At 49.0% G+C, this 27,947-nt stretch overlaps 1 protein-coding gene across 9 annotated transcripts in view; it reads right to left on the bottom strand.

Annotated features, from left to right (window-relative positions):
* TANC2 (tetratricopeptide repeat, ankyrin repeat and coiled-coil containing 2) overlaps positions 1 to 27,947 on the bottom strand; it is a 139,822-nt gene that overhangs the window by 33,864 nt on the left and 78,011 nt on the right. For all 9 annotated transcript variants that reach the window (XM_042886550.1, XM_042886554.1, XM_042886558.1 and 6 more), the window contains 6 exons: positions 27,056 to 27,181; positions 21,313 to 21,594; positions 18,447 to 18,580; positions 9,066 to 9,297; positions 6,673 to 6,839; positions 5,313 to 5,920 (listed from right to left, as the gene is read on the bottom strand). In XM_042886550.1, the coding sequence (XP_042742484.1) occupies positions 5,313 to 5,920; positions 6,673 to 6,839; positions 9,066 to 9,297; positions 18,447 to 18,580; positions 21,313 to 21,594; positions 27,056 to 27,181 (1,549 nt within the window). The remainder of the gene's footprint in view (positions 1 to 5,312; positions 5,921 to 6,672; positions 6,840 to 9,065; positions 9,298 to 18,446; positions 18,581 to 21,312; positions 21,595 to 27,055; positions 27,182 to 27,947) is intronic.

Raw genomic sequence — 27,947 nt, forward strand, 5'->3', positions numbered from 1 at the left:
TCTCATCTCATCTCATCTCATCTCATCTCATCTCATCTCATCTCATCTCATCTCATCTCATCTCATCAGCCACGATTTGCAACGTCTCCCTTTTCCAGCTGCAGCTCCATCCAAGTGTGGGGACAATCCTTGAGCCTGACTTATCCCCAATGGCTCTGACCACTCCTTTCTCAGCTCTGTTCTTCTCCACGAGATCAGAGCTAGCACCTGGAAACCCCAGCCATGAGGATGCTCATCTGAAGTCTCCAGCATCCACTGTGTGGAGTTATTGCCCATTCCTTTCACATTTCAGAATGTACCAGGTACAAGTCAGGGAATCAGACAACTTTATTCTGGAGGTGGTAGAGGAAGCTGAGAAGTTGTGTTCCAGGTATTGCAGGGATTGGGTCCTCACTGCTTGGAGAAGAGACTGTGTTTGCCCATTCAATGACCAGGAGGGCACCAGGATGGATTGATTCATCTTGTGATCCAAAAATACGGCGCTTAGCTGGGTTCCTCTTAGTGGGGAAATTAAACCAGCAAGAAACATTTCTCTGCCCTTCTCGTGCAATGAGTACAGAGGGATCCAAATCCCAAACCATGGGTAAACCACTGCTTCCACCATGCCAAAATGAGAGCTGTAGGAATGATGTCCAACCACCAAACCCTGTGGTGATCTGCTAATTCACTGCACCGACTCAGCACAGGATCTGAGCATCAGGACAGCAGGCACACAGCTGGACATGGCAAAACCAGCAACTGCCCAACGATGTAAGGGATTCAAATCAATACAAAACCACATTCTTTTGCATCACCTCGAGTTCAAATGGGATCTGTTTCATGGAGCAAAAAGCATTCCATGTGAGACCTACCCCAAGGTTTGATCAACGCTCCGTCATTTCAACTTATGATAAATAAATCTCAGCATATTCTAAGAGATTTCCAGAACTCGGAACATAAGAGGGGGAAAAAAAACCCAGCTAACCAGGCACTGGAATGTCAAAGCTGAGTAGAGATTTGCTGTTTCATTAGAAATTATCCTCTCTCAGTTTTTCAGATCCAAAATGGAAAAGTATTTGGAATCTGGGGAAATTGGAGCAAAGCATATGGAAAGCCAAGCTGGATGGGGCTGTGAACAACCTGGTCTAGTGAGGGGTTGGAACCAGATGATCTTAAAGGTCCCTTCCGACCCAATCCATTCTACAATTCTATTACTCTGTGACACTTAGAAGCTATCTGTGGACAAACTTTAAGCAACTGACGTGCAATGGATGGAGCCTGACTTACTGCTTGGCAACGCAGCCCATGGCAGGGGGTGGAACCAGACGACATTTAAGGTCACCTCAAACCTGACCCTGTCATAGAATGGTGATCCCCACACCTCCCATTTCAGTGTTTGTTGTACAACGGGACTCTTACAGATAAAATTTGCACTGCACTCTTTTCCTACACGCTTCCTAAACCAATTTTCTATTCACTGGGGACTGCTGGTCAGATCAGGCTTTCCATCAAATGCAAGAAGATGCTCGTCTGCTTCTAATTCATTCTCCATCAACCTGCTGGTAAGATGTAAGTACGCAACTTGGAGGAGGACCAAGTCTCCCCTTGCTGCTTGCCTCCTGACAGAAAGGAAAATGCAAAACACCTCCACTGCATTGTGTTACAAGAGGGCTCTGCTCGAAACCATGGCAACTGAGCGTGGTTATCACTGCTGCTGCTGAGCCAGCCCACACCGAGCGCTGCAGAGGCAGAGCAGGTTTGGTTCATGATGTGGAACTGAAGGGAATGGGTGAGGAGCTGCCCTCACTCTCACCTCACCTCACATCATTTCTTCACTGAGATCCCAAGATTATTAGGTATTTTCTAATACCTGATCAACTCTTGGTGCACAGCCAATGTTTACTGCAGAACACTGAGTTCCCATGCAGCATTCCTGGGTCTGGTTTCAGACACAAACAGCTCTGCAGTGCCACAGCAGCTCCTGGGGTCTGAATGATACCAAATGCTGCAGGGGCTTTCTTCATCCTTCTTCTGGAAACCCAATCCTAGGCATCTGGGATTTCAGGCTAACACCACATCCAGAGATGTGAGGATGGATCTGCATCACTGTGCTGTGTAGAAATGTGCTGCTCACAGTGGGATATTCCTCCCAGGGTTTCCAGGAGGAACCACTCTCCTCCACAGCCATCACAGCGGGAAAGAACACCTGAAATCTACCCCAAAACCCGCATAATGGAAAGGAGAGAGGACAGGGCAGGGTTCACCTCACCCAGTTTTATCTGTCAGTGCTGGAGGAGGCTCCCAGTGAGACTTCACCCCACGCTCCCTTTGCAGACCCCCACGAGCAGCCACTGCCATGGCACCCTGCATCAGCCCCACTGCAGCCTTTCAGCTCACGATGGAATCAATCACCCTTAGTTCCCCCCTCTGACTATAATGCAAGTATTGACAAGGAGCTTCGATGCTGGTACTTCAATCTGGACACAGTAATTTCACTTTGGGGGTCTGTATCTGACTGCAGCTCTTTCACTGCCTAATCAGCACCAACCACTTCCCTCCCCCCCCCCACCTCCCTCAGTCCCACGAGCAGCAGCACAGGGACAAAACATTTCATTTTCTAAGTGCTGCAAAAGCAAGCAAAATAATTGCATGGAAGATTCTGATGAAGGCAAAACACGGAACAACATTACGAGGTTCAGGTTAAGAAGTGTCAGAGTGAACACACAATAATCACCACTTTTCCATGCTCTGGTCACAATGGATTGAGCCTTTCCCTAAGATGCTTTACGTTGTTTGTCAACTACTCTACTTGGTAAATGCTGCCAGCTGGGGGGGAAGTCATTACTGCGACGCTGCTTGAACCCTGACAAATGCTTTTTGCTCTGCTACCAGCAGCCATGGATGCTGGGGGTTCCTGATGGGAGATCCACAGTGACTGAGTTCCCTTTGATGCCAACAAGCCGTCACTCACAGTGAGCCCCAGCACAGAGGGGCAGCAGTCCCAAAGGCCAACACAAAACCTGGAGGCTGGAGATGCGCCATTTGCCAGAAGCTTAGAGAATGTGGTGATTTCTGGACATTGTGTTCTTCCTCTTCCCTCTCCCCATACTTCCAAGAAGATGGGAACATGCTCCGTTCAACACAAGGAGAAAGATTCCCCACTGGCGGTGCTGCAGCCCCAAAGTCCATCATCCCCAATGCCTTTGTGGTGTCCTCATACCCAGGGTACATCTATTAAGAGCAGCCTCACAAAACCACATTTCACTTCAAAACTCGTCCAGAAAACATCAGCTTTAGCAGCTCCATTCCTCACTGCATCGGCACAGAGAGGGCAGTGAGCTCTGTGCTAACAGTGTGCTCCTGCCCTGGTGACGATGAACTAAGCCCCATGCAAGCAGAAAGGAAACCAAAGCTGCTGCCAAATCTGCTCCTGGTAGCTCAGCCAGGGGCAAGCTGTGCTTCTTTTAAAGAAACAAAATGAAAAATCATTACTTATCTTCATTGGTCCTAAGGGTGTACTGTGCCCTGAGCTCCACGTCTCAGTATTAGCTCTTCCCTGAGAGCTGGACAGGAGGGCTTTGAGGAGCACAATAGCAGAATCTCAAAGGGTCTTCCCTATTAATCACCAAAATGTATCCTGCTTCATTATCTACCATCAGAGTGTAATGCAATTAGCGTGCATTATACATTAGAGAGATTTATTAGCCCTTCAGAACATACGGACTCGCACTCAAGGCACTGGCAGCCCATTACAACGCCATGTAACTTCTCTCCTTGCCCCTGGCGAGGCGCCTGGTCTGCTGAGTGCTGGCAATCCCACAGGGCCCTATAGATGCCACATATGCTCAAGTCCCCAGGCATTTACCACCTGAGAGGTGGAGGCCATCACCTCTCATCTTACCACTGTTACCTGGGAGAAGAGAATAGGAAACCCCTGGCCACCTCTGTAAGCACCAGGAGAAACCAAACCCGGACTACACAGCTGCACGATCAGCTGGCATGTGCAGAATGCCACATATAGGGATGTTCAGCACCAGGGGAGCATTCTGCAAGTGAGTTTCCTTATCCTGGCAACACAGGACAGCACTGAATTGCCTGAATTCCTCCTGCTGTGGCAAGCACTGCTCCCAGCCTGCCCATACACAGGAACAGGAGCAGCTCTCAGCTCCACAGGCATCACAGACACACACACACATTGCAAGGAGGGTCGAAAAGAATTGCCCAGTAACGAGCACTTAATGACTCAAGAGGAAGGATATCAAATAGCTAACATTGATCGACATGAAGACACTTGCTGCTGTAAGATGCTTTCCAAAGGGTTCACTCCATAGGACTGTTGTGCAGAACCTATTCAAGCATGTCGATTTCCCATTGGGAGGAGCTACGTGCTGTTTTTCTACTGCAGCCTGTTTGCCACAAAATTTAAAGCAGTAAATGACTCTGAGATCACCAGCAGCTACGGCTGCTTTGATCAGCCAGGAGCTGTTTGGTTCCAGCAGACAGTGCTGTGTTTCGTCAGCCTGGCTGCAGGGCCCAGAGATGCCCCGATAAGGCTGAGAATCTGAGTGTTTCCCTGATTTTTGTAATCGTATTTTTGGAGATGGGCAGGCAAAAGAGAGCAGAGCTTATGGGGATCAACGACCAGAATTACAGTCAGAGTCTGTTTCCACTCTTCAGTAAAAACAAAAGATAACGCTGTTAATAGTGATCATTGAGCTTAGAGAATATAAATCTAACCATGATTAAATTCTGTTCTCCGTGAGCTAAGCCAGGAACTCTGCTGCTGTCAGAACAGAGATTACACATGCACTTACAGTCCAACATTGTTAGAGCCTGACTCTGTTCCTTATTCTGCTCTCTGAAAGACATTTAATAGGACTACAAGGAGCAAGACTTCAAAAAGAAGCCAGATTCAAAAGATGCATCCACGCCGTTCATCCTTCATCTCCCCATCCCTTACTTTGTGTGGTTGGGAGGGGATGGAGGAGGATTCCCCCTCCAGTCAGAGCTGGCGATGTCAATGTAGCCCCCCCCAGCAATGCCACAGCCGCAGCTCTGTGTGTGGACCCTCCGAGGTCCTTCCAGCTCATCCTGGAGATGATTCTGACGTTTGCTGGCTCAGCTGTGTGCTCACATCTTTCCACGACCAACACAAAGGTTTAAGGAGAGCAGCACAGATGCAGACACGCACAGTGCGGACAGATGAAAGCCGAGCGAGAGCCATCTCATCCCACGTGTGACCTCAAGCAATGAAGTGATTCTCAGAACAGAACAGAACAGAACGCTTTCAGATGAACACATCCATCAACCCACTGCTCAGAGTGTCTGCTTACCTAGGATCACAAAGAAACTTGGTCTTTTCACCTTCTTCTCTCCAAATAAGCCATTCTCGGAAAGAGGGATGAACAAACATTCGCGTCATGTCTCTACGTTTGATAAGAAACATAGAAAGGTTCTCCATCCTCTGCTGAAAGTCATCCCACTCCAAAGTGCCCTCAATGTTACCTGCATTAATGGCCTGAAAAATATGCTCATCTGTTAAAGGATGCAGAGATGCCACTGCCACATTCAAGAGAGGCATAACCCGATCAAAGGAAGACTGCGTTGGGAACTTCATATTGCACTGCAACAGGTAAACTTCTGACAGAGACACTGGGACAACTTTGTAGCTGGAGCTTTTTAGTACTAGATATCCTTTCTCTATGAGATCAAAAGTGAGTTTCAGGTAAAGGTAGGACCCTTGGCTCAAAGTCTTGAGGTGAGAGCTGAGTTTGCCAAAGGTGGTGTTGTCCATTTTGCCGTTCAGTGAGATGTTGTTCTGGATCTCTGAGCTGCTGTGTATCCGGTGGAGGATGTATGCCTGCAGGTCCTGGTCTATGGCTTCGTTCTCTTCCAGTCTATCCAAAAATATTCTGTGGAAGGGCAACAGCTTAATTATTTCCTGCAAAGAAAGAAGAAAGAAGTATATTCATTCTGGGAATGCTTATTATTAATTAAGTAAACTTGATTTGTATTACAATAGCACCTCTGAGACTCCTTTAAGACCTTTTCCATCAGAGAAAGCACACGAGGAGGTGGTTTATGCCCTCAGGACCTCACAACCTCATCTATAATCAGACAGTTTCTGCGTGACACATGACTGAAATAAAAATGCAGGACGTGGTTCCTAACACTGCATCCATGAGAAGGACTGGGAAATTGGCCCGGAGATGTGCCCTCATTACCCCCAGCCCAACCCAACAGCGGGGTGCCATCCCTCCTGCTGTCATCTCAGCCATTGGAGGGAAGGATGTGGAGGTGACAGAACACAGAAATCCCACTGCTGCTATCAGTAGGAACACACACCCAACCAAGAAGGCAACCGTTTCCAAGCAATGATGGCCAGCTGGATACCATGGCCAGGGAATCTCTCATTTGCTAAACTCATTGATGTTCTTATAGAGCAAAACCCAAATTCATTAAAGGCTTTTCCAACAATAGGCTCTGTCACTGCAAACTGGGGAGAAACAACATAGCAGAGCCTGACAGCACAGACTGAGGAGAGCATCTCCAAAATGGTGGTGCAAAACAAAAGCTCACAGGAAAGACAACAGGGGCTGCAATTTACCTACCACCAGCACACCTGATACACACTAAGCAATTCTTCATCACAGCCCATCCTGACAACCCAGCAGCTACCAGGACTCGGTGTACCTGTAGACTTGTCCTGACGGTCACAACCAGCTTCAGCCAGGAGGGGAATTTCCCAATCATTTTGCTCAGGAATGATACAATGGTGTCACCGTAATCTGGCTTGTGAAATTCAGCCTCGTTTAAACCATCAATTAATATGATGAAATCTTCATCAGGGATCTTCCTCTCTGAGAAGCAAAAAAAAAAGGAAGAAAGCATTTCCTTAGGAGGCAAAATACGTGGCTACAGTATTCTTCAAGGGTAAAAAAGAAAGAAGACACAGTGACAGCATCTCTCTTATGACACACTAATTGCACACAGGTAGGTCCATGCATACTCAACTTCCATCCTCAGAAAATAGGTATTTTAATGAATCAGTGCTCACTGCCAACATGAGCTGCCCACAGTGCTCCAGGGAGATCAGTGAAATCCCATTCTGTCCCAGCCTGACGTTACCAAGTTGCATTTAGTTCTGAGTGTACCACTAATATCCATATGACAAACACGTATTTTGCATTAAAGTCACCAGAGATCCTTTCTCAGCTGACTCCCCAGTAAGCTCATCGGATGCACCTTGAAAACACACTTTATGACTCTGAAATCAAGGAGTGAGTGGAGCCTGAGTTCTGTGCCCACATCTCATGTTTCTCATAAAGCCCAAAGGAGAGAGGAGGAAGCAGTGAGAGGGGAAGAATCCCTACTTTGTTCTCCTATATATTCTTTCAATTCCTTGTCATTAAATTCATACACATACTGGAGAAACATGAATATCAGTTTCTCAGTGATATCCATCATTAACCGTTCTGCAACAATTTTGCCCCCAGCACCATTAAAGCTCCATCGGCACCTTGTAAAAGACCTGCTGATGTATTTACAGAGCCTTAAACGTTACAGATCTGAAAACCAATTTCCAGATGCCGCTCATTTTGTTGCAGAGCTCTCGGTAGCCATCAGCCAGCCAGCACTCTCCAGCAGTGCTGGAAGATGTGGGGAATCCTGATTCCATATTTCCACTCCCCAAGATCTTGGGGCCATCGGGGGGGTCAACCTGCTTGGCAAGAGAAAAGAGCATCCTCCAAAATGCCCTACAACCCAGAGCTGAAATACCTCCCAATGAGACACACAGCTCGTTTTCCTGCACAGCAGTGATTCCCAGTGCAGGAGTGCTGGGAGGAAGGAGCAGCCACACTCCTCCTACAGTGACATTTGTGCATGCCAGGAAAACAAAGTGCTGTGCTCATGCTGGCTCTGCACATCCCCATGCCCAGGAAATAAATAAAACACATGTTGGGTGCATGCTGCTGCTCTGCATTTTGGGCCGCCTGCAAGCTGCTCTGAACAACGGGGCTTCAAGTCCAGTAGAAGCTGCACCTATGTCACACTGGCTCAGATGTGGCGATACAAAGGGTCAGAATAGAAACTAATCTGGTCTATTTGTGAGGCCGATGACAACAGACACCATTTTGCAGGACTACAGAGCCCTGAGCTCTGCAGCACTCTGAGAGTTTTCATGACAACGAGCAAAGATCTTCAGTGCAGTGACTGTCACAATGAGTTAGTGACATCTTGTGTGAGGAGGAAAGGAAAGGAGACGAAATCAATGCTGCTTTGGGAAAGCTCCGAGATCAGCAGTCAGAATCTGATCTGTTAGCAGCCTCCTTAGAAGCTGCAGACAGGATGTCTATAAGCTTCTACAGTATCAGCCCTTCTGCTGAAAGCTTCCAATTTTCCAGAGTCCATTAAATAAAGAAAAAAAGAGGGAAAAACACTCCCCTCCCAAAATATGAAACAAAATACACTGTCATGAGTGGGGCCGTGCATGGAAACTGTTGTGTGCTTTCACCTTCAGAGCTGTGAGGCCACATTCACATGGATGGATAGCGATAAGACAAGGGGGAATGGTTTTAAAATGAGACAGGAGAGGTTTAGGTTGGATATTAGGAGGAAGTTTTTGACCCAGAGGGTGGGGAGGCACTGGCACAGGTTGCCTAAGGAGGCTGTGGATGCCCCATCCCTGCAGGCATTCAAGGCAAGGCTGGATGTGGCTCTGGGCAGCCTGGGCTGCTGGTTGGTGACCTGCACACAGCAGGGGGTTGGAACCAGATGAGCACTGTGGTCCTTTTCAACCCAGGCCATTCTGTGACTCTATGATTTGGGACAGGGAACACAAAGTCAGACACGTGCCACCATCACCATTTCGTTTTTGGCCTGAGTTGCACCCCAGGAGAGAAGGGGCTGCCAACCTTGCAGATAAGTGTGGTGACAATTTCAGCAACTCCACGTCTCACCTCCCACCCGCAGCTCCTGACCCACTGCTGGGTTTAAATGCACAGCTGCAAGAAAGCATTTCAAAACCAAACAAACAAAACAGCGGCTGGGAGCAAAGAGAAAGCATTGGGGAGCCGTTCCCGTACCTTTATGCAGGTTCTCCAGGGGCTCCAGGATCCCCCTGCGGAAGGAGGCCATGGGGTCCTGCACGCAGGAGCGGAGGCTCAGCATGCTCTGCAGGTGGGGCTCACGCAGCAGCTGCTCCCGATAGGCGACGAATTGTGGTGAGCGGCACAGCAGGGCGGCCACGTTGTGCACAAACTCGGGCACCAGGCAGGTGTAGGCGTTGTCTGCCTGGCAGTAGTGATAGGCGACGACCTGCAAGAGAAGGAAGGAAGGACGAATGCACCTCTGCCAGAGCTCTGCCACATGGCACTGTGTGATTCTGATGCGTTCTGGCACGTGAGCTCTTTGAGGATCCCCAGCGTTAAGTGCCCATGACAAGGATCCTCATGAACCGCTGCGTGCAAACTGGCACTGATCCTGAGAATGACTGGAGCAATGAAATTCTGCTGGTGCTGCTCCCCAGGCAGGCACTGACAGCACTCCCAGCTCCACCTAACAGCTGGTAAGGGCTTGGGATTGCTTTCTTCCACTTACTTCTTGCTGGTTGCTCCCCAGTGCTGGGTGCTGAGAGGCCACTGCATGGCTCCTGCTGGAGGCAGGGCTGCATGCAATGGATCCCACGAACAATGAGAACACAGTGCTGTGCATCGCCCATCCGCCACCATGCAGCCCTTCATTCAGAAAATATAGGGAAAAGATAGAAGAACCCTTCTTCTTCTCCTAGATCAACTCATTTTCCCAGGTCTACTCAATTCGCTGGGCTACTCCTTCGAGCATCACACCTGCATACGTGTGCCTAAGCTCACAACAGAATTTTTGCTACCATATACTCAGTGCATCAAGCCATAATAAACACAATGATTTCTTTCTCATTTATTTGGGGATTAAAACTGTGATTCCTGCAGTATAAAGGTCTTGAACCGCCCTCCCGTGATGCCTGGTAACAGAACGTTACCTTGATGTTCCTGGTAACAGAAATCAAACTCCTACATGCAGAGCTCTTAGCTCCAGCACAGTATGCAGACCTAAAAATGAAGGCCACTTCGTTATGAGAGGCTCATCAGCTTCATCCAGGAGCCACGTCATGGGAAAGGGGACAGAACTGTCCTTGGAGGGCACAGTCAGTGCTAAACGTGGGGACACGTTTCCTTCTTCTGGAAAACACCCACAGTTACAGCACAGCTCATGGGAACCCATTACATCCACTCCTGATACGTGGGATGGAATTATCAGCATCCTGATGGTTGCCTGCAAGATCAATGCAGTGCTTAAGGGGCGGACCTGAAGATGCACCAGCAAGCAGGGAGGACATCAGAAGGGCCCTGAAGGAAAGGCACTACGATGCTCTCAGAAATGCAACTGCACAATGTCAGCTTGATGGTATTTATTCTCCATGACATTTTCTCCATTTCAAACCCAAAAGAGACTGCCAAAAGTGAGCGTGGTGCTGGGAAGCAGGCTCCCTGCCTATCTCAGAGCTGCCTGCCAAGCAGCTCTCTCATCCTACAAACTCCCAAAGCTTTCAGAATTTTTTCCTGCTCCACCTTCAGCAACAAGAACTGGGTTTTACCCAAAAAACCAAAGCAGGAGACCTCAGGATAACCTAAAACAAATGATCCTCTGGCTGTAATTCTGACTGTAACAACAGCCTCACTCACACAGAGAAGCCACGAGCACATCCAAGAACTAAAAACAGGAACCCACCTAGCCTGGAAATGAAGAACCCACTGAAAAAGGTGAGTTCGTTTTCTGGAAATCTCATTTCTTTGCTGTAAAAGAACTTTGCTGAACTGCTGAGAAGGCTCCAATCAGCTCTTGTCATAAACAAAAACCTTGAATTTAACGTTCCATCTTATCTGGAAAGTGTTACAACAAAGGAAATCCCCAGGGAACAGCCTGCTCTCCCAAAGACAGCGGTCTGCCTGGATGCCCAGTGAATGTGCCTTCGCTTCAGCCATCGCCTTTGGCAAATGATGTTCACCAAGGTGGAAGCTGTGAAGTTCCTTGCTCCAATTACTGCCTCAGACACAAGTGAATGGTGCCTATAAGGAGTCCTAGTGCAAAATAAGTGGATTAAGATGGGAAAATAACGCGTTAATTGAGAGAACCAACACAACCCGGCAGTTCGTGCTCCTGTGCCAAACTCTCCAAGCTGGGAAGAAGGCATCACTGTGCAGTGGCTTCACACCACAGGTGGGTTCTGAGGATGGAGCTCCATCTCTTTCAAAAACAAATCTTCTGATTCTACTGCTCTGAATGGGATCTCTTAGAAACAGCAGAAAGAAAGCCAGTGAAGACTTGCAAGGACGACTTTCCTAACATCATTTGGCCTCCAGTGCGTTGGCTGCACACCAAAGAAGTACACTTATCATGAGCTTTTAGGCATCTTTTTTTAATATTAATGATGTGCTACAGGGCTTGAGAAACACCAGACATGGGGAAGGCGGATGCTGCCTCTCATGGTCCACAGCCAACACTCGTGGGTACCAACACAACACAACCCCTCCTGATGTGGGGTCAGGGAGCACCTGAACCTTCCCTTCCTCAGGAGAGTCACACTGACTCATCTTCCTAATTGTGAATGCAGAATTAAGAAGTAAATTATCCATGTGCTCTTCAGGTATTAAACCCAGAGAGCCTTCTGTCCCTGTTTTTCCCAACACCAGCCATGCTCTTCTTTCCACCGCACCACTCCCCATGTCTCCCTCTACCCAAACTCCTGTACCCATCTCAATCCAGACTGCCTTTCCTCTGCCCTGCTTTGCTCCATTCTCGCTCACCCTCTCCAGGATGCTGTGTTTGCTGTCCAGCCCAGCCCAGCAGAAGTGATTTCTGCTCTGCCCTTCCTGCAGCTCTCCCTGCCCCTCAGCCCTGCACTCTGCTCCCTGGGGCTGCGCTCCCCATTTCAGCTGCTTTGTGCAACACGGGTGTTAAGCTTTGCTGAACCCAAAGGGGATTTTGGTTCAGCTGAGAAAGAACTGCATGTGAGGAAGAAAAATAAAAAAAAGATTTCCCCATATAGATCAGATCTACGAGAACAGCTATTTGAAGAAAAAGGATGACACGTTAAAAGCAGCGCAGCTATTCCAAGAGTAACAGAAGATGCTGTTGGAACAGGAGGGAGAGCTATGGGAAAGCAGCAGGAAGAGAGCAGAAAGGGCACAGAGCAGGGAAAATGAGGAACAGAAGAGATTGTGCATCGCCCATAAAGCACAAAGGAGCAAAGAGAGTGAGCTGGGGGGGAAAAGAGGAGAGCTTGGGGGGATAGGCCAGGAGCAGGAATATGGAGCTGGGAGCAGTATGCATCAAAGGAGAAAGGGGCTGAGATGGCTCAGGGGAAACAAGTTATTTTTACTTAATAGGACAGGCCAGTTCAAAGGAGTTCTCTGGCACTATTTGTGACAAGCAATATCCTCCCTTTCAGAAGCATTCCTTTGCCATCACGCTCTGCTTGCCCTGTCTCAGGTCCCTCCTGATGGTTCCTCCATCCTCCTCCAGCCCCACCAGCCTGGATGGACAAACCCCACTTCCCTGCACCCACAGCAACCCCCCCCCCCCCAAGGCCCCCGGCTCCCACCCAACCACTTCAGCACTGCATTCTAGCCATATTTCTGCCCCTAATAAGACTGATCTCCTTTTGACCCGTACAAAACAGCTTCGAGTCAATGTGCTTCCACCTGCCAAAAGGCCGCCTGCCACTCAGAACGTTGGCTGTCATCATATAAATAGAGATCAGCACGGCTGTGTTTTATTCACTGCACATGACCGGTGTGTGTGGATGGGGTGACCCACTTTATGAGGAATGCTCATTATTTTTAGACAGCTGAGTTTGCCAGCAAATGCCCTCTGAAGCTCATTAATGTCACAGGGCTCAGAGAAACTAATCCTTCCACCTCCACAAGAGGTGGGAGGGCTCCTTTCTTTCCATAGCCCACAGCAATGGTAGTGATGCTCTGCCTTACGGCTGGAAGGGTGGGGAAGGAAGTCAGCAGAGTGAGCTACGCAATGAAAAAGCAGCTCCCCAGCTCTGTGTATGGGATAATCCATTAGTGCTGTGCTGCCTTTCAGGCTCATCTGTTTAAGTGCTGCATCCACAAGCAGCCAGCCAGCAGCCAGAAACCCAGCAAAGATGGTTTTCAGTGGTTATTTAAACCGTGTACTGAAGCCATCAACAATCCTGTGTGAATAAAGGACAACACCTTCAGGGATAGTGGGGAAGTGATCCTAACCAGAGGGGACACGGCCACACTTCTCCCCTCCTGAGCTGAACCCGTTGTGCTGTGGCTGTCAGCCCTTGCTGAGATGCAGAGGTCAGTGGGATGTGGCTCCGTGCTGCTCAGACATCGCTGGGCTCTTTCTGCTGAGCTGAAGCACCAGCTGAATGCAACCCAGGAAGATCTGGGGGTGAGGAAGCTGTGCCACACTGACTGAGCCACACCACTCACCCACCCACTCAGAGGAAGTGAAATTTGAACGTACTGCAATGGAGGAGAGTAAAAAAACAGGAAGAAAAAGGTACAAAACAGCAGAGGTGTGGAGCACATCTTGGATTTAAAAGCCTTGCAATTACATAGAATTATAGAAGCAGAGAATGGCCTGGGTTGAAAAGGACCACAATGATCATCTGGTTCCAACCCCCTGCTGTGTGCAGGTCACCAACCAGCAGCCCAGGCTGCCCAGAGCCACATCCAGCCTGGCCTTGAATGCCTGCAGGGATGGGGCATCCACAGCCTCCTTGGGCAACCTGTGCCAGTGCCTCACCACCCTCTGGCTGAAAAACTTCCTCCTAATATCCAACCTAAACCTCCCCTGTCTCATTTTAAAACCATTCCCTCTTGTCCTATCACCATCCACCCTCAGTAAACAGTTGTTTCCCCTCCTGTTTTTATGCTACTTTCTAACACTGGAAGGACCTTTCAAATATTGGAGCAACCTTGCAGTTGCTCTGTGCAATCAAACAATACGTTTACAAGCACCGAGGAACCCAGATGAGTTTAAGAACAACACAGAGCTCTGCTCTGCTGTGCTCAGCTCACCAGAACACTGCTGTGCATCTCCTGCAGGATGAGCCCAGGCTGGGCAGCCTTCCTGGCACTGCTGAGATCTGGCAGCTGCTCCACGGCAGAGGGCTGCTTTCAAATGCATCCAGCAGCCCTGTGAACTTATTTCCATAATGTGTGCATAAATATATTTGAACAAAAGGCCAACCAAGCACGCAGCCAGGAATGCTCATGTTTCACGTGCAAGTGTCAGGGTGGGTGCTGCAAGTCAAGTAGCTTTGCTTGTGGCTTCTGAGCCTGCCAGATCTGGCAAGACAAACCCTGCTGTCCTCCCTCTTTAAGCTACAGACTGCTGCAGAGGGCAGGGATGGAGTGGAGATGGAAGAGGAACTTTGCAGGCAGGAGCTGCCCAGCAGGCTGTACCTCCTCATGGCTGGGGGACGCCTGTGGCCCTGCTGCCTCCGCTCCTCTGGGGCTGGAGGGGAAAAAGGGCTCTGTGCCAGCAAAGTTCCCAGCAAGAGGATTAATGCTGCCTTTAAAAAATATATTGGGAAATTGACAGAAATCACTGCTAAGGAACAATGAACGCTGCCATGCATTTAATACTGCTAGGTGAGTTGTGCTGCTCTCAATGCTGTGTTTCCTGGTGCATTACTCCATCCCTCTCCAAACAGCAGCACCCAACCGCAGCCTCCAATGCAGCCTGGGGTTGGCAGCAGGACTTGGAGCTTTGCCTTTCCCCCAGCACTCCCTGTGAGTCCCACCAGCACCGGGCTGCAGTGCTTACATGGAGCATCGCTGCACTTCCAGCATTTTCTGCACTGATCCCTCAGGGTGGCCATCACACCACTTCCACTTACAGCATCTCAGGAGGATGGAGGGGTAAGGGGAGAAACGACAAAAGGAACAGAGCAATCTCAGTTTTAAGCTCCTTGTTTTCTTTCATTAGATGCCCCCAGAGCGCATCCGACCCTTCCTACCACAACTGCTGCTCACACAACAGAACCCATTCCTGGTCCAAGGGAGGGCAGTGATACCATGAATCCAACAGCAACCAGCAGGGCTGGGGGGGACAGGACTTGGCCCACTCTTCATGATGGCTTTTTTCCTCCTAGGAACCATTGGCAAGAACTTCAAAAGACCCTTAAATGAGTCGGGGTTGGCTTGTTTCCCATTGCAGGGTGGAAAGCACCCAGTACTTTTCTGTACATCGGTTCATTCCTAAGCATTTTGCTCCGTTTGCTGGTGAACACCAAACCTGAGGATAAAGCAAAACAATGCTCTTTTCCAGCGTGGCAAAGAGGAAGAGAGGAGCCTTAGCAGTGCTCCTGCTGGTGGGCTGCAGGCACTTCATTTTCACATTAATCATTTGCTCATCTCCAACAACGAGAGCGATGAGCAAACCTCAGCCCAAGGAACTCACTGCGTGAAGAACAGACAGCCAAGTCCCACCCTGAGCATCCAGAGGAGGAGAAGCAACTGTTCTCCTGTCATTCCTGCCACCAGAAGCACACAGCTCCTCAGTTTGGGGTAGGTGACATTTTCAGAAGGAAGGGAGTGGGCACTTCCCACCAGCATGCTGCTCCTTCAGCCTCCCAAAATATCAGTGATCCTCTTTCATGCCCACCTGCATTGCTCTGACATGATGACCACTGCACAGCCTGGAAAGCAGAACATGCACACGCTGTTATCTATCTCCTCACATATGATTCGTATCTCCTAACAGACTCCTGACTGCAGCTGTCCATCACTGTCACCACTTTCTTTCTCCCTTCAATTCCAACCTGTTCCATTAAAGCAGCAACTACAGAACGTGTGTGCAAGGACTGTTCTTCCAACAGCCCAACCTAAGGGTCACCCTTTCTTCTTCAGCCAGTGGAACAAGAGCTTTAAGCAGGCTGCCAGGAATCCGTATTTCATTCCTCAGCTCCTGATGCAGGAACATGCTTTGCTCTCCCTTCCTCCTGAACCAAAGCATTTCTCCTTTTCTTTCTCAGATGGGGCCCTGGGCACAGAGTTGAGCTTAGCAATGTGAGTGTTCTCCTGCCCTGTAGGAACACGTGGCCTCAGACCCTCAGGTGCCTTTAACCACAAATGCTGACGGAGACCATTAGGGCCATTTGCTCTATTTCAGACTCCAGCACCTTCAAAGCCTCGAGCAACCAACACATTTGTGATTTCTCAATGGCAACTTAGACACGTGTGACCGAGTTTCCGACCGAGGGGATCACACACAGAACAAAGAGCTCAGAACTGTTATTTTAATGGATTTTCAATTACATTGCCGGGTCAGTAAATCCTTTTTCTCCCAGTGTCACTCAGAGACTTCAAAACCTGTGCAGCTGTGGAGGAACAGGCAGTGTTTGTTTTACCTGGGAGGACATCATACAGCACTGCTCCTTCTGAGCAAACCCATTTATCTGCTGCTGACAGCACGCATCCAGCAGTGGTGCTGAGCTCTGCCCTGGATGTTACAGGAATGCATCACAACCTCCAGCCATCCTTTGACCAACACCCTGACCCATTTCATTTGCCTTTACTTCCTTTCCTGACGCTTGCTGATCCATCAGGCTGTGTCTGTGACATGCTGGACTGCTCTGATGCAATAAAACCAGAACTGCTTTTGGTATGGAACTGAAACATGCAAGGTGAGAGAAACCAAACCTCAAGGCCTGCTACATTTTCAGTACAAGTCTGTTTTTGTGACAGGATGCCATGCTTTGAATCAGGATTTGAACCCATGCTGAACTGCAGTGACTCCATACAAGCCTGCGTGGGGTTGGAGCCCAATGACCTGCAAGGTCCCTTCCAACCAAAGCCACTCGATGGCTCTGTGCTGCTGAAGCACGACAGCACAGCAGCACTAGGAATGGACCCCAACCTCCTGTGTGGAGCTACGAAGCTTCCCCAAGTTCCTGTGTGCTGTGTCAGCCACCTGAGCAGCAGAAGCCATTCCCAGAAGCTCCAGGTCAGCTCATCACCCCTGGCATCCACCTGCTCAGGGCGGCCTCACGTTGGAAGGAAGCAGTGACATTTACTTCTGTCTGCGTTTGCAGCATTGGAGGCTGACTGGGAGATGAAGAATTGCAGCAGAACGCTGCAGTCCCGCAGTGAGCACTGGAGGTGGCACATCACCCCAACCTTTGGCTATGGGATGAATGGGGCTTTAAAACCCCCTCCTAAAGGGGTGTGCAGCCAAGCTATTTTAACTTTACATTTTGGCTGTGAAGATTATTTCTTATTCTCATAACCAGTGACCAGAGATGCAAAAAAGCTTCAGTGCATCTTTTGTGCTCCAGCTATGACACACAGCTTGAAAAAGCCACATCCCTCACCTTCTTCAGTGTGAAACCGAAGCTAAAACTGTACCCATTTATCAGTTATGTATCCAGCAGGATTACTGAAGCACTCAGGGGAAGAAAGTCTGGACAGATTAGGTGCTTGAGGCAGAGATAGCACGCATTGCTGCCTTCTGGCAGCCTGTAATGGTGAAGATTGACAAGAAGCACGATGACTAACGCGCTCTGAATGAAAGCAGAGCTGCCCGCTGCATTCCTTTCAAGAGCTCCATGTGGAAGAGGAGAATATCAAGTCCCAGTATTTATTTACACAGTAATTGCACGCTCTCTGCCTTTGCCATCTGGGTGCAGCGGAAAGCAGACAGCACAAGACAGTATCTGGCTCTGAAAGCCAAGCAAAACACGTCCCGGTGGTGACAGAGAACAAAGACTTTGCTTGGTATTTTCCTCTCCAAAGGGGAACAGGCAACAGGAAAGCATCACTGCTCACATCCTCCAAACCCTGGGGGAGGAGCAGGCCCTTTGGATTTCACAGCAACACAACGGCACCTTCCCACCATCACAAAATAGGGCTAAATCCCAGGATCACAATGAAACGCGAGCTGCACAGCTCACCCACACCAACAAACACCACTACGTACAACCAGCACTTATCAGAACACCAAGGCATTTGTGTAGTGCTCACAGCAGGCTAGGATCTGTTCTGCACCATCCATGTGCACCCCATGCAGCCTGCTCCTTTACTGCTGTTTGAAACCCACCCCTTTCAAAGGGAAGCAATCTGCTTTCCACTGCTGAAGAAAAGCAATGGTCACTCTGGCAGCTGTGCCATCCTGTAACACATCTGCTACTGCAATGGTGGCTGGAAAAAATCAAGTCTCACGATTAGAGGTGAGTGCACTCGATGTAACGGGAATTCCCTCCTACAGCAGAAACTTTCTGAGGGTAATAAAACTCCTTCCAGGAGTTCTTCCTCTCTGCTCCCCCAGGATGCGCACTTTTCCCAGCTGCCAAAGCGGTGCAGGACAGGAGAGCTTCCCAGAGATCCCCATGACAACAGAGAGTTTCCCAAGGCCTGCAGCCATCCCAAATGTTGCCATACCTGGGAAGCGAGCCGCCTCATGGCCTCCTCCTGGCGCCGGCGCATCTCGGGGGTCCCCGGGCAGCTCCCACTGGCGATGGAGGAGTGAGCAGAAGGCGGTTGGGTTAAGGGCAGCTCTCTGTTTGCATCCACGTCTGTCTCAAAGAAAGAGGTTTGGAACTGCTGAGGGATGAGCACAGCCAACAGCCGTCACGCTGGTACTTCCCAGCAGTCTGTTCCTGGCAGTGGCACCTTCCACCAATGCTCTGCTCTGCACTATGGGCAGTGGGGGAAGGTGACACCTCCAGGCAGCACGGAGCTCCTGGGGAGCTTTCTTTCGGGAGCTGGATGGGAAGGGCTAAGATAAAGCTTTAAGCTCATTGTCCTCATCTTCTCCAGTGTAACTTCATTGATTTAAATCACAATGAGTGAATAGAACACTCATGGAAGTATGCTCTACCTTTGAGTTTGGGCTATCTCAGAGCTCTCCATGCTCTGCACTTTGGCTAACAGGTCTTCCTTTGTTAGGAACCATCACTCACTAATTTAGTTCTGGGTTTTCCTTGAATGGAGACAGAAAATTGCTCTGAATGATGTGCCGATTTTACAGCATATATCAACAGTGTGCTAGAGCCAATGTTTCTTCTGAAGGCCACCAGTGCTATCAGAGGGAGAGAAGCAAGAGCAGCACCACGTTCTGGACAAGTCTTGTAAGTAAATAATGAATTACATTGGGATCACCTCTGCCAGATGTGATCTGCTTCTTATTGCATTTCAGCCATTTCTCTTGCATTTTAGAAAAGCAGAAAGCTTTAAAAGCAGAACAGTTCACTCACCTGGCCTTTGTGGTTAACATCCCCAAACTACTAACCTTCACACTCATAGGCACTCAGAGTATTACTAAATGACATTAAGATATGCAGAACTTGGTGATGCCTAATTACTGATTTATCAGTTACAGGAATGCTTTAAAAGCAGCAATCTGAAGCACAGACTGCACTGGCAGAGGACTGGCCTGGATAGATAGCTGCAATGCATCCTTGAGCTCAACCTGAAATCATAATGGAAACAATGACCCACTTAATGGCAAACAACGAAGGAGGACAGCTGTGCCTATGGAAGCAAAGACGCACAATGTCAGTTTTGAGCATGCAACACTACCTTCACCTGCACTGCTTTTCTGAGCCAGGAATTAATGGTATGAGGCTGCATTTATTCCAGTTTGCTAATGCTGATAACACAAGTGCTGCAGTACGGTCAGGGCAGCCAGTTAGCGTTTTATTGCTCAACACAGACATTACAGAGCTTCTTCTTTCAGCTTCTTTCAGCCTGTGAAATCACTAGAGCAGCTCTTATCTTCTAGAGCTACACTCAGGGCTTTTGTGGAGGCTTCAGAAAATAAAACTGAGTGATTCTAAAGTCCTCACCTCAGTGACTGACACCAAGGAATCACTCAGCTTTAACCTCACAGCACACCTGAGTGTGAACTCAAGGGCTGCACTGGATGAGCGAGGATCTCTGCTCTTTGTGCATGAATGGTGCATGAGGGGTGCTGTTCAGTGCAGTAATCTTTTAAATCCCACAATCATTCCCAGCAGACTGGGGAGGCTCTCCTCTGCAGAGTTACAGCTAAAATATAGAAACCAGGCCTGCCTTTCACCCTGCACTGCTGGGTTAGTGCTGACAAGTGGCACTCCTCAACACGGCACCGAGCGGTGACATCTCAGATATCTCTCCATGGCTCAGAGCACTGGATTCCAGTAAACAGATTTAACCACAGTGTCTCTGAGATACACTGACCTAGATCCTTGAAGATGTCCTTAGGTACAGAACCTGGTATTTTTAGTCCTGTCTTACTTACTAGGAGCAGAGTGGTTGGAAAATGCTGCCATCTCCACCTGCAAACTGAATGGGATTGGGAGGCAGAGCAGTCCTGGCTGCCAAACCCACATGGGGTTCTACAGCATCACACACTGAGTCTGTATGGGAAAGGAGGAGGGCAACAAAATGACAGAATGGCTTAGGTTGGAAGGAACCCCAAAGATCACTGGGTTCCAAACCCTGCCACAGCAGGGCCACCAACCTCCAGTGCTGGGACTGGAGCAGGCTGCCCATGGCCTCATCCAGCCTGGTCCTGAAGAAAATCCTCAGAGAGGATTTGTAATCATAGAGTACCTGCAAGAAGCATTGGAGTCTTTCTGATGGGAGAAAATCTGTGATCCTTCTAAGGCAGGGAATAAAGAGACAGCTATAATGACCCTTCACAGAGTACATTTGCATCACAAATAGCACAAACATTCCTGGCAGCTGCTTCCTTTGCTCTGCAACAAAGACTAAACTGAAAGAGAACTGGATCTTTTTCCCTAAGAACACTGCAGAAGTAAAAAGACAAGGGTTAGGGTTAGGGTTAAGGTTAAGGTTGGGTTAGGGTTAGGTTAGAAGGTTAGGTTAGTATTAGTTAGGTTAGGATTTGGTTAGGGTTAGGATTAGAGTTTGGTTAGGGTTAGCGTTAGGTTAGGATTAGGCTAGGGTTAGGGTTAGGGTTTAGTTAGGGTTAGGGTTAGGGTTAGGTTAGGACTTAGTTACGGTTAGGATTAGGCTAGGATTAGGGTTAGGGGTAGGTTAAGTTAGGTTAGGTTAGGATTAGGGTAGGTTGCTAGGATTAGGGTTAGGTTAGGTTAGGGTTAGGTTAGGGCTATGTTAGGGTTAGGGTTTAGTTAGGGTTAGGGTAGGGTTAGGTTTAGTTAGGGTTAGGGCTAGGTGGGGCAGTTTAGGTTATGTTGGGTTAGATTAGGTTAGGCTCTGGATAGGTGACAGTCAGCTTAGTTTCGGGTCAGGGTTTGGTTAGGGCTGCAGGCTTTGAAGAGCTGCACAGGGCCACACTTACGTTTGGGTGAGGCGTGCGGGCTGTCAGATGCAATCTGCCTCATGCGAGTGCCGTGGCAGCTGAGTGCAACCAGCCTGGAGATGATGGCAGTCTTCCCAAAGCCGATGTTCCCCACGATCACCACACCGCGGTTCACGCTGGCGTTGGAGCTCTGCAGCTGTGCATCGATCTCGTGGAACACCCAGTCCCGGCCCACAAAGACGGATTCGGTGGTGATGCTGGGGACCTCGAAGAGCAGCGGCTTCAGGGAGATGTCTGGAGGTCGGTAGGGTGCAAAGCGCACTGCAAACAAACGCCGGGACAGAACTGTGTGTTAATGCTAAGTGCGCGTAACTACTGGCCTGATCGCTGTTTGTTGGGCATCTTTTTGTTGCAAGAGGGAAAAAGAATTGAAGCTAGTACGGACATTCCTTGCAGCTGCTTCATTTGCTCTGCAACAAAGGCTAAACTGAAGGAGAATGGGGTCTTTTCCACTAAAAATATCACAGAAGTGGGTGGACAAAGGAGAAGAGAAAGCTCCAGGGAGACCTTGTTGTGGCCTTCCAGTACTTGAATGGAGAGTATAAACAGGAGGGGGAACGGCTGTTTGTGGGGGTGGATGGTGATAGGACAAGGGGGAATGGTTTTAAAGTGAGGCTGGGGAGGTTGAGGTTGGATATTAGGAGGAAGTTTTTCATCAGAGGGTGGTAAGGCACTGGAACAGGTTGCCCAAGGAGGCTGTGGATGCCCCATCCCTGCAGGCATTCAAGGCCAGGCTGGACGTGGCTCTGGGCAGCCTGGGCTGCTGGTTGGCGACCTGCACACATCAGGGGGTTGGAACCAGATGATCTTTGAGGACTTTTTCAACCCAGGTCATTCTATGATTCCATGACTCGGGCTCCAGCCCCTAGCACCCAAGAATACCCCTTGTTTGTCCAAGAACTCAGTAAGCAAAGCCCACCCTGCCAGAAATGAAGTTTATGAGCACAGCCCAGCCCAGTGTGCAGGGACAGGTAAGGCCCTGTGTACCACAGGAAGCACTCCTGACCTGCCACACACACTGCAGCACCAGCAGCCAGAAATGCAGAAGCTGGCTGGGCTCATTTCCCCACTTCTGTATGCAAGCTCATCTTTTGAAAAGCTCCTCAGAGCCTAGCAGGAGGAGGGAGGAGAAATTCAAGTGCATCCCTTTGGCAATCAAGGGAAAATCAGAAGCGTTTGTGGGTTAATTAATTCCTCTGAAGGTAATGAAAGAGAGCTACAAATGGCTTCATTGCACGCGGAATCTTTTCATCTCTGTTTAAAAGAGGCACGAAGCACCAAAAAAGCAGCCTGCTATGTTTTGTTTTTATCTAATGACTTGGCCATAGCTGGAGTTTGTTTCCATGATGAAATTAACACCGTCATTTGCTTCTATGGGCTGCCAGAGTCAGGGCAGCTGGGGACATTCCTCAGCTCTGCATCCCAGAACAGCCCATGGTGGTGGGTTGGAACCAGCTGATTATTAAGGTCCCTTCCATCTCAACCATTCTATGATTCCATGTTGTCCCCTCCTTGCAATGCTAAGGATTCCAAAGACATTGGATCTCTGGGCAGGCACAGGGACTGCTGCATGGCTTCTGCTGCTGCCATGCTCAGCTCTCGGCTCTGCATTCGTTCCACCTTTGGATTATTATCAAGTGAATAACTAAAACTAAACCAGTCTGGAAACCTTTGCAGGAACATTTGGGGGTGGAGGGAGAAGGTATCTGCCGTTCTTTCCACTCAGTGCAAGCTATCTAGGGAACACAGGCCTAAAAAAAGCAGGAGCTCCACACCAACCCGGTGCCAACCTGGGAACAGAAGGATCAACTCATACGGCTTGTTCTGCCTGGAAGGTCTGTAACTGGGAGATGATACATATATACCCAAAAAAGAAATGGATGGAAGCACTTTGTGCTGGCAGAGACAGCTGCTGCTCCTTCACACTCTATTGCTGAGATGATTTCTTAAGGGGAAACTTTCGGGAAGTGGCCACGCAGACAGCAGGTGACTGCTTTGGTTTTAAAACACGGAGCTCAGACTGGGGGTTGGTAAGCTGCAGCTCTGTGCCTATGGGATGGGTGAGTGAGTGAGGATGTATGGCAGTGCTTTCCTGAAAGCAGCATGGAGCCCATGCAGATGTGAGCCAGATGGTCACCAGGTACCAAATGGCCTCAGGAGCTAATGAAAAGATGTCCCTAATTAAGCTGTGGGACACAGTTTACGTGGGGGGCAAACAGACTTAAATCCCCATTTCTTTCCAGAAGGGAGGACGGATGCATTGCCAACTGCTGCATCCCATAGAGACAAAGGCTGTCCTAAACTTGGACATGAATAGGCACAGCCCTGAAGAAGGCTCAACATGGCCCCAGCAGAGATGTGCTCACTTGTCTGCCAAGTCTTGCAGCCCTGTCAGCCCCTTGGGTCACAGCAGAGCAAGCCAGCAAGCTCCATGCAGAGCTCCAAGTGATGTAAGGCTCTGCTGAGCCACAGCTGCAGCCTCCACCAGCTCCATTCTGCAGAACAACAAATCCTTGCTCTCAGAAGCTGAGCTGATAGCTAAGGACTGAACAAAATGCAATGAAGCACCAGGTCACAAGAGAAGGGGAAGCAGGGAGAAGGGAGGCAGCATTGCAGCTTCAACACTTGGGGCAGAAATTAATGAAAGGATAAATCAATGGAAAGAACTCTGAAAAAGAGGCTGAAGAGGCTCAGAAATGTGGGGTGAGGACGTGTGCACACATTTTGGATGAACTGTTTTAGTCCTTGAACTGACTTCAGCCCTTGCAAAACACACAGCCAGTAAAATTAAAACACTGACAAATGCTTGGTTTGTATTCATTTCCAATGAGGCATTATGTAGAACTTAGGCTGGAAACACCCAGAACTTCTGATAATATCTTATCATAACTTAAACCCTTATCCTTATGGGTATCAGAGTGGGACAGCATCAAATCTGGCAGCATCACATTTTCATGGCAGTGTAACAGCATCAATGAAATACTGTGCAAGCTTTGGTAGAGTCTGAGAAATATTCTCAACCCCAAGCTGAAGCACTGTCTGCCACATCTCTCCTGGCTCTAATTTTTCTTTTTGCAGCTGAAAACATCAGTTAAATCCAAGTGAAGTGGTTGTACTACATGCACAACTGAACAAAACCCACTGGGCTGCCAACAAGCAGGAATCACAGCTCACCCTGCACCACACAGGGCGTCCTCTGCTGCTTTTCTTTTAAGTTTGTGTCACCTTACTTTGCTGAAAGAACCTTCAATGCCTGTCCAGAAACCACCTGCCTTCTCAGACTGCTGACAACCAGCGCCCACAGCTCATTATTTGTTTGGTACTTTGCTCCAGAAGCATTTGAGCTCCTGATGGAAATGCATCTTGCTGTCCAAAGGAAGCTCGTGTGGGGCTGAGATGCACAACGTGGGTATTGCCAACATCTTGAGATAAAGCCCGGGCAAGAAGCACTTTAATATTTATTACAGTGAAATGTGGTTCTGAATAACACAGTATCTATCAGCATCTAATGTGTTCTTTGGTAAATAGGAGCCCATAAATTAGACAAATGTTGAATTTATTTCCTTTCTTTGCTTCAGACTGCAGCTTCTTTCAAGTGTCATCTTAAGTGCCTCCACTCATCACCATGAAACCTGTGCCTATTTTTCATAGACTGCATGTCTGAAGACACTGGACTGTGCTGTAATAGACCCAAAAGGCTGCAGCATGGAATAAGCATCAGAGGGAAAAACTAAAAGTTACAGAAAAGAGTTTAAGGGAAACAACTGCCACACGGTCTGTATTGGCCAACAGTCCTGGTCCATTGCAGCATCGAGTCTGGGCACCCCCACTTGATGGGCTGGTGGTTGGACTGGATGATCTTGGTGATCTTTTCCAATGATTCTATGAGCCTCCATGCCCATGAGCCTCCCCAACCCAATGAGGTTCTCCCACTGCACCAGCGCTGCCATTCTGGGAGTAAAAGAAGTCCTGATGGCAGCAGCTGGGTGCTCTAACACTGCACCATTTGGGTGCCACCAGGATATATCCCAAGCACCACCTTGTACTTTGGATTGGAAGGAGCCCAGGGCAGTGTGGGCACTACTGGATAGCATCAACCCCCAGCAGGGCTTGGAACTGGGGGATCTTCAAGGTCTCTTTCAACCCAACCACTCTGTGGTTCCATTCCAGGTTACAAAAATCCATAAAGGCTCCAAATGGCTCTGGCTCAAAATAGCAACACCAAAAAGAGCCTGAACCATCCTATTAAAAACCTGCCACAGTACAGACATTGTAATGCTCTTAGCCTTGGGGATTACATTGCAAAGTTGCTCTTCTGGTTCAAATAACTGACTTAGCAGCACAAAAAAATAGCCAAGATGCCAAGATCCCCATTTAATTTCTCTGCACTGGGATTCATAAAGGCTGGGACCCAAATAAGTGGGCTGTGATGCATTTGCTGCACCCACAGCCCACTGGGTCCAAACCCCAACATGATGCCAAGAATGGAGGCAGTGAAGCTGAACTCAAGTTTAGCATTTCCAGCTGGAACAAAGAGCTGGAGATTGCAGCAGTGCAGATGAACGCAACCTCACAGAAATATCTGGGCTCCTTCATATTTTGGGGGAAAAAAGCCAATCCCAAATAATGTATATTCATTGAAATGAAAATATTTCCAAATACTGCTGGCTTGATTTTTTCACACCATCTTCTCTCCCCTCCTCTTTTTAAAAATAGCATCTTCTCTTCAACCGCAATCAGAAACAAGTTCCAAAAACCCAAACACTGCTGCTATTCCCATGCAACATGAAAAGGGAAAACACACAAAGGAAGGGAAGAAAGAGAACACGCCGCGCTACGTTTCTCAAAAGCGCGTCTGGAAAACAACTCGATTCTGTTCCTACAATAAACTCCCATGTTTTGGATGCAATCACTGCAAATTACGAAGGCTTGGCAAGCTGCTCTCCTCGAACATATGGAAATTCTGTCTGTCAAAGCTTGCTTTCTGCTGCTCATCCATTTCTGTAACAGCCTCACCAGCCAAGATGATTTCATGACAGACTGCGATCCAGCACAACACAAACGCTCTTTGCCCCACAAGGGGGGCTCGTGCTTTGTGCAGATCCCAGAGCCGCTTTCTCAGAGCAGCAATGGAAATTTTTACCTCCTCACCCTCAGCAGCAGAAGCCAAAGAAGCCCCTGTGTGTCGCCCTCTGAGCCCCTTGTGCTGTTTGCTCACTTGGTGATGGGAAGGAAGCACAAACTGGGGGATGTGCTGCGGTTGCAGGGCCACCACTGCTCCCACAGCTACTGGAAGCTCAAACCAAGAGTAACGGGATGGAAGGCCCATGGACACAGCGTTGCAGCAGTGCCAAATCTATCTGGAATCAAACAGAAGGTGGAACTGCCAGCCCTGGTGCTTCTTCTCATTGCTGATGACCTTGTGTGGGGCTTACCAGGAAGAAGCAGATGAGCCTCCCCCCCTCGAAAGGCCTTTGAGCAGCAAGAGGGACACCTGAAGGCCACCACCGTGAGCAGCCCCTGCTGCAGGGAGTGACCCCAAAGGGACCGAGGGGAGAACTCCCAACCCTCTGAATGAACCCAGCGCTCAGAAACAGGGGGACGTTGAGGAGCAAGCGGGGAGAGGAGCTCGGGGACCAACTGCAGGAGCATCCACACAGACCAGGAGAGCATCCCCCACCCAGCACAGCGACGCACAGACGCACGTGGCTCCTCATCCTACCTCGCAGGTCCTGCTGTGCGCGGGCTCCAGCCACGCTCTGCCGGGGCATGCGGAGGGAGGTGCGCAGGGGGGTGTGCCTCTGCTCATCCAGGTATGCCAGGTCCTCCAGGTGGGCCGAGCTGGTGGCTGCCAGAGAGAGGAGAGCCCATCTTAGCTCCCGTTTCCTTTTGTCAGCAAAGCATGCAGGTATATATATATCAATACCATGAATCAACGCAGCTGGGATGAGGCAAGGCTGATTTCCCATAGCTTGGAATGAAGAAGTGTTTTGGTAATGGTTTCTCGTACCCTGGTGGTGTTTGCTCTGGGTTGCTCCCTTGTCAACGTTCACAAACAACAAAGACAAATGGAGACACTTATATCTGATATCCCCCAATACAGAACTCACTCAACCTCCACGCACATGGTCTTTGATGGTCAGCATCTCCTGCTGTGTTACAGACAACTCAATAATGCACTGCATGTCTGGATATCAGGAAAAACTGATCTGAAAGAGCGGTGATACATTGGAGGAGGGTGCCCAGGAAGGTGGTGGGGTCACTGTCCCTGGAAGTGTGGGGATGTGGCACTGAGGGATGTGGTTGGTGGGCATGGTGGGGGTGGGTTGGGGTTGGGTTTGGTGATATGAAAGGGATTTTCCAGCCCTCATGATGGTGTGATTTTATGCTGAACTCCACAATCCTTCAACTCTGTAAGAGCTACTTAGTTTGGATTTGGTCCCCTCCAACTCAACCATTCTGTGGTTCCACTCTGTCCCCTCTGTTACACTCAGGATCCCAAAGACATTGGGAACTCTGGGGAGGCACAGGGACTGCTGTGTGGCAAAAAACCTAAACCTTTGAGAGACCAGTAAAATTACACAACTAAAAGCAAAAAATGTCATCTGAACTAA

This window comes from Lagopus leucura, unplaced genomic scaffold (genome assembly GCF_019238085.1).
Source record: "Lagopus leucura isolate 7727_CA_CO unplaced genomic scaffold, USGS_WTPT01 Super-Scaffold_100059, whole genome shotgun sequence".
NCBI classification, from domain to species: domain Eukaryota; kingdom Metazoa; phylum Chordata; class Aves; order Galliformes; family Phasianidae; genus Lagopus; species Lagopus leucura.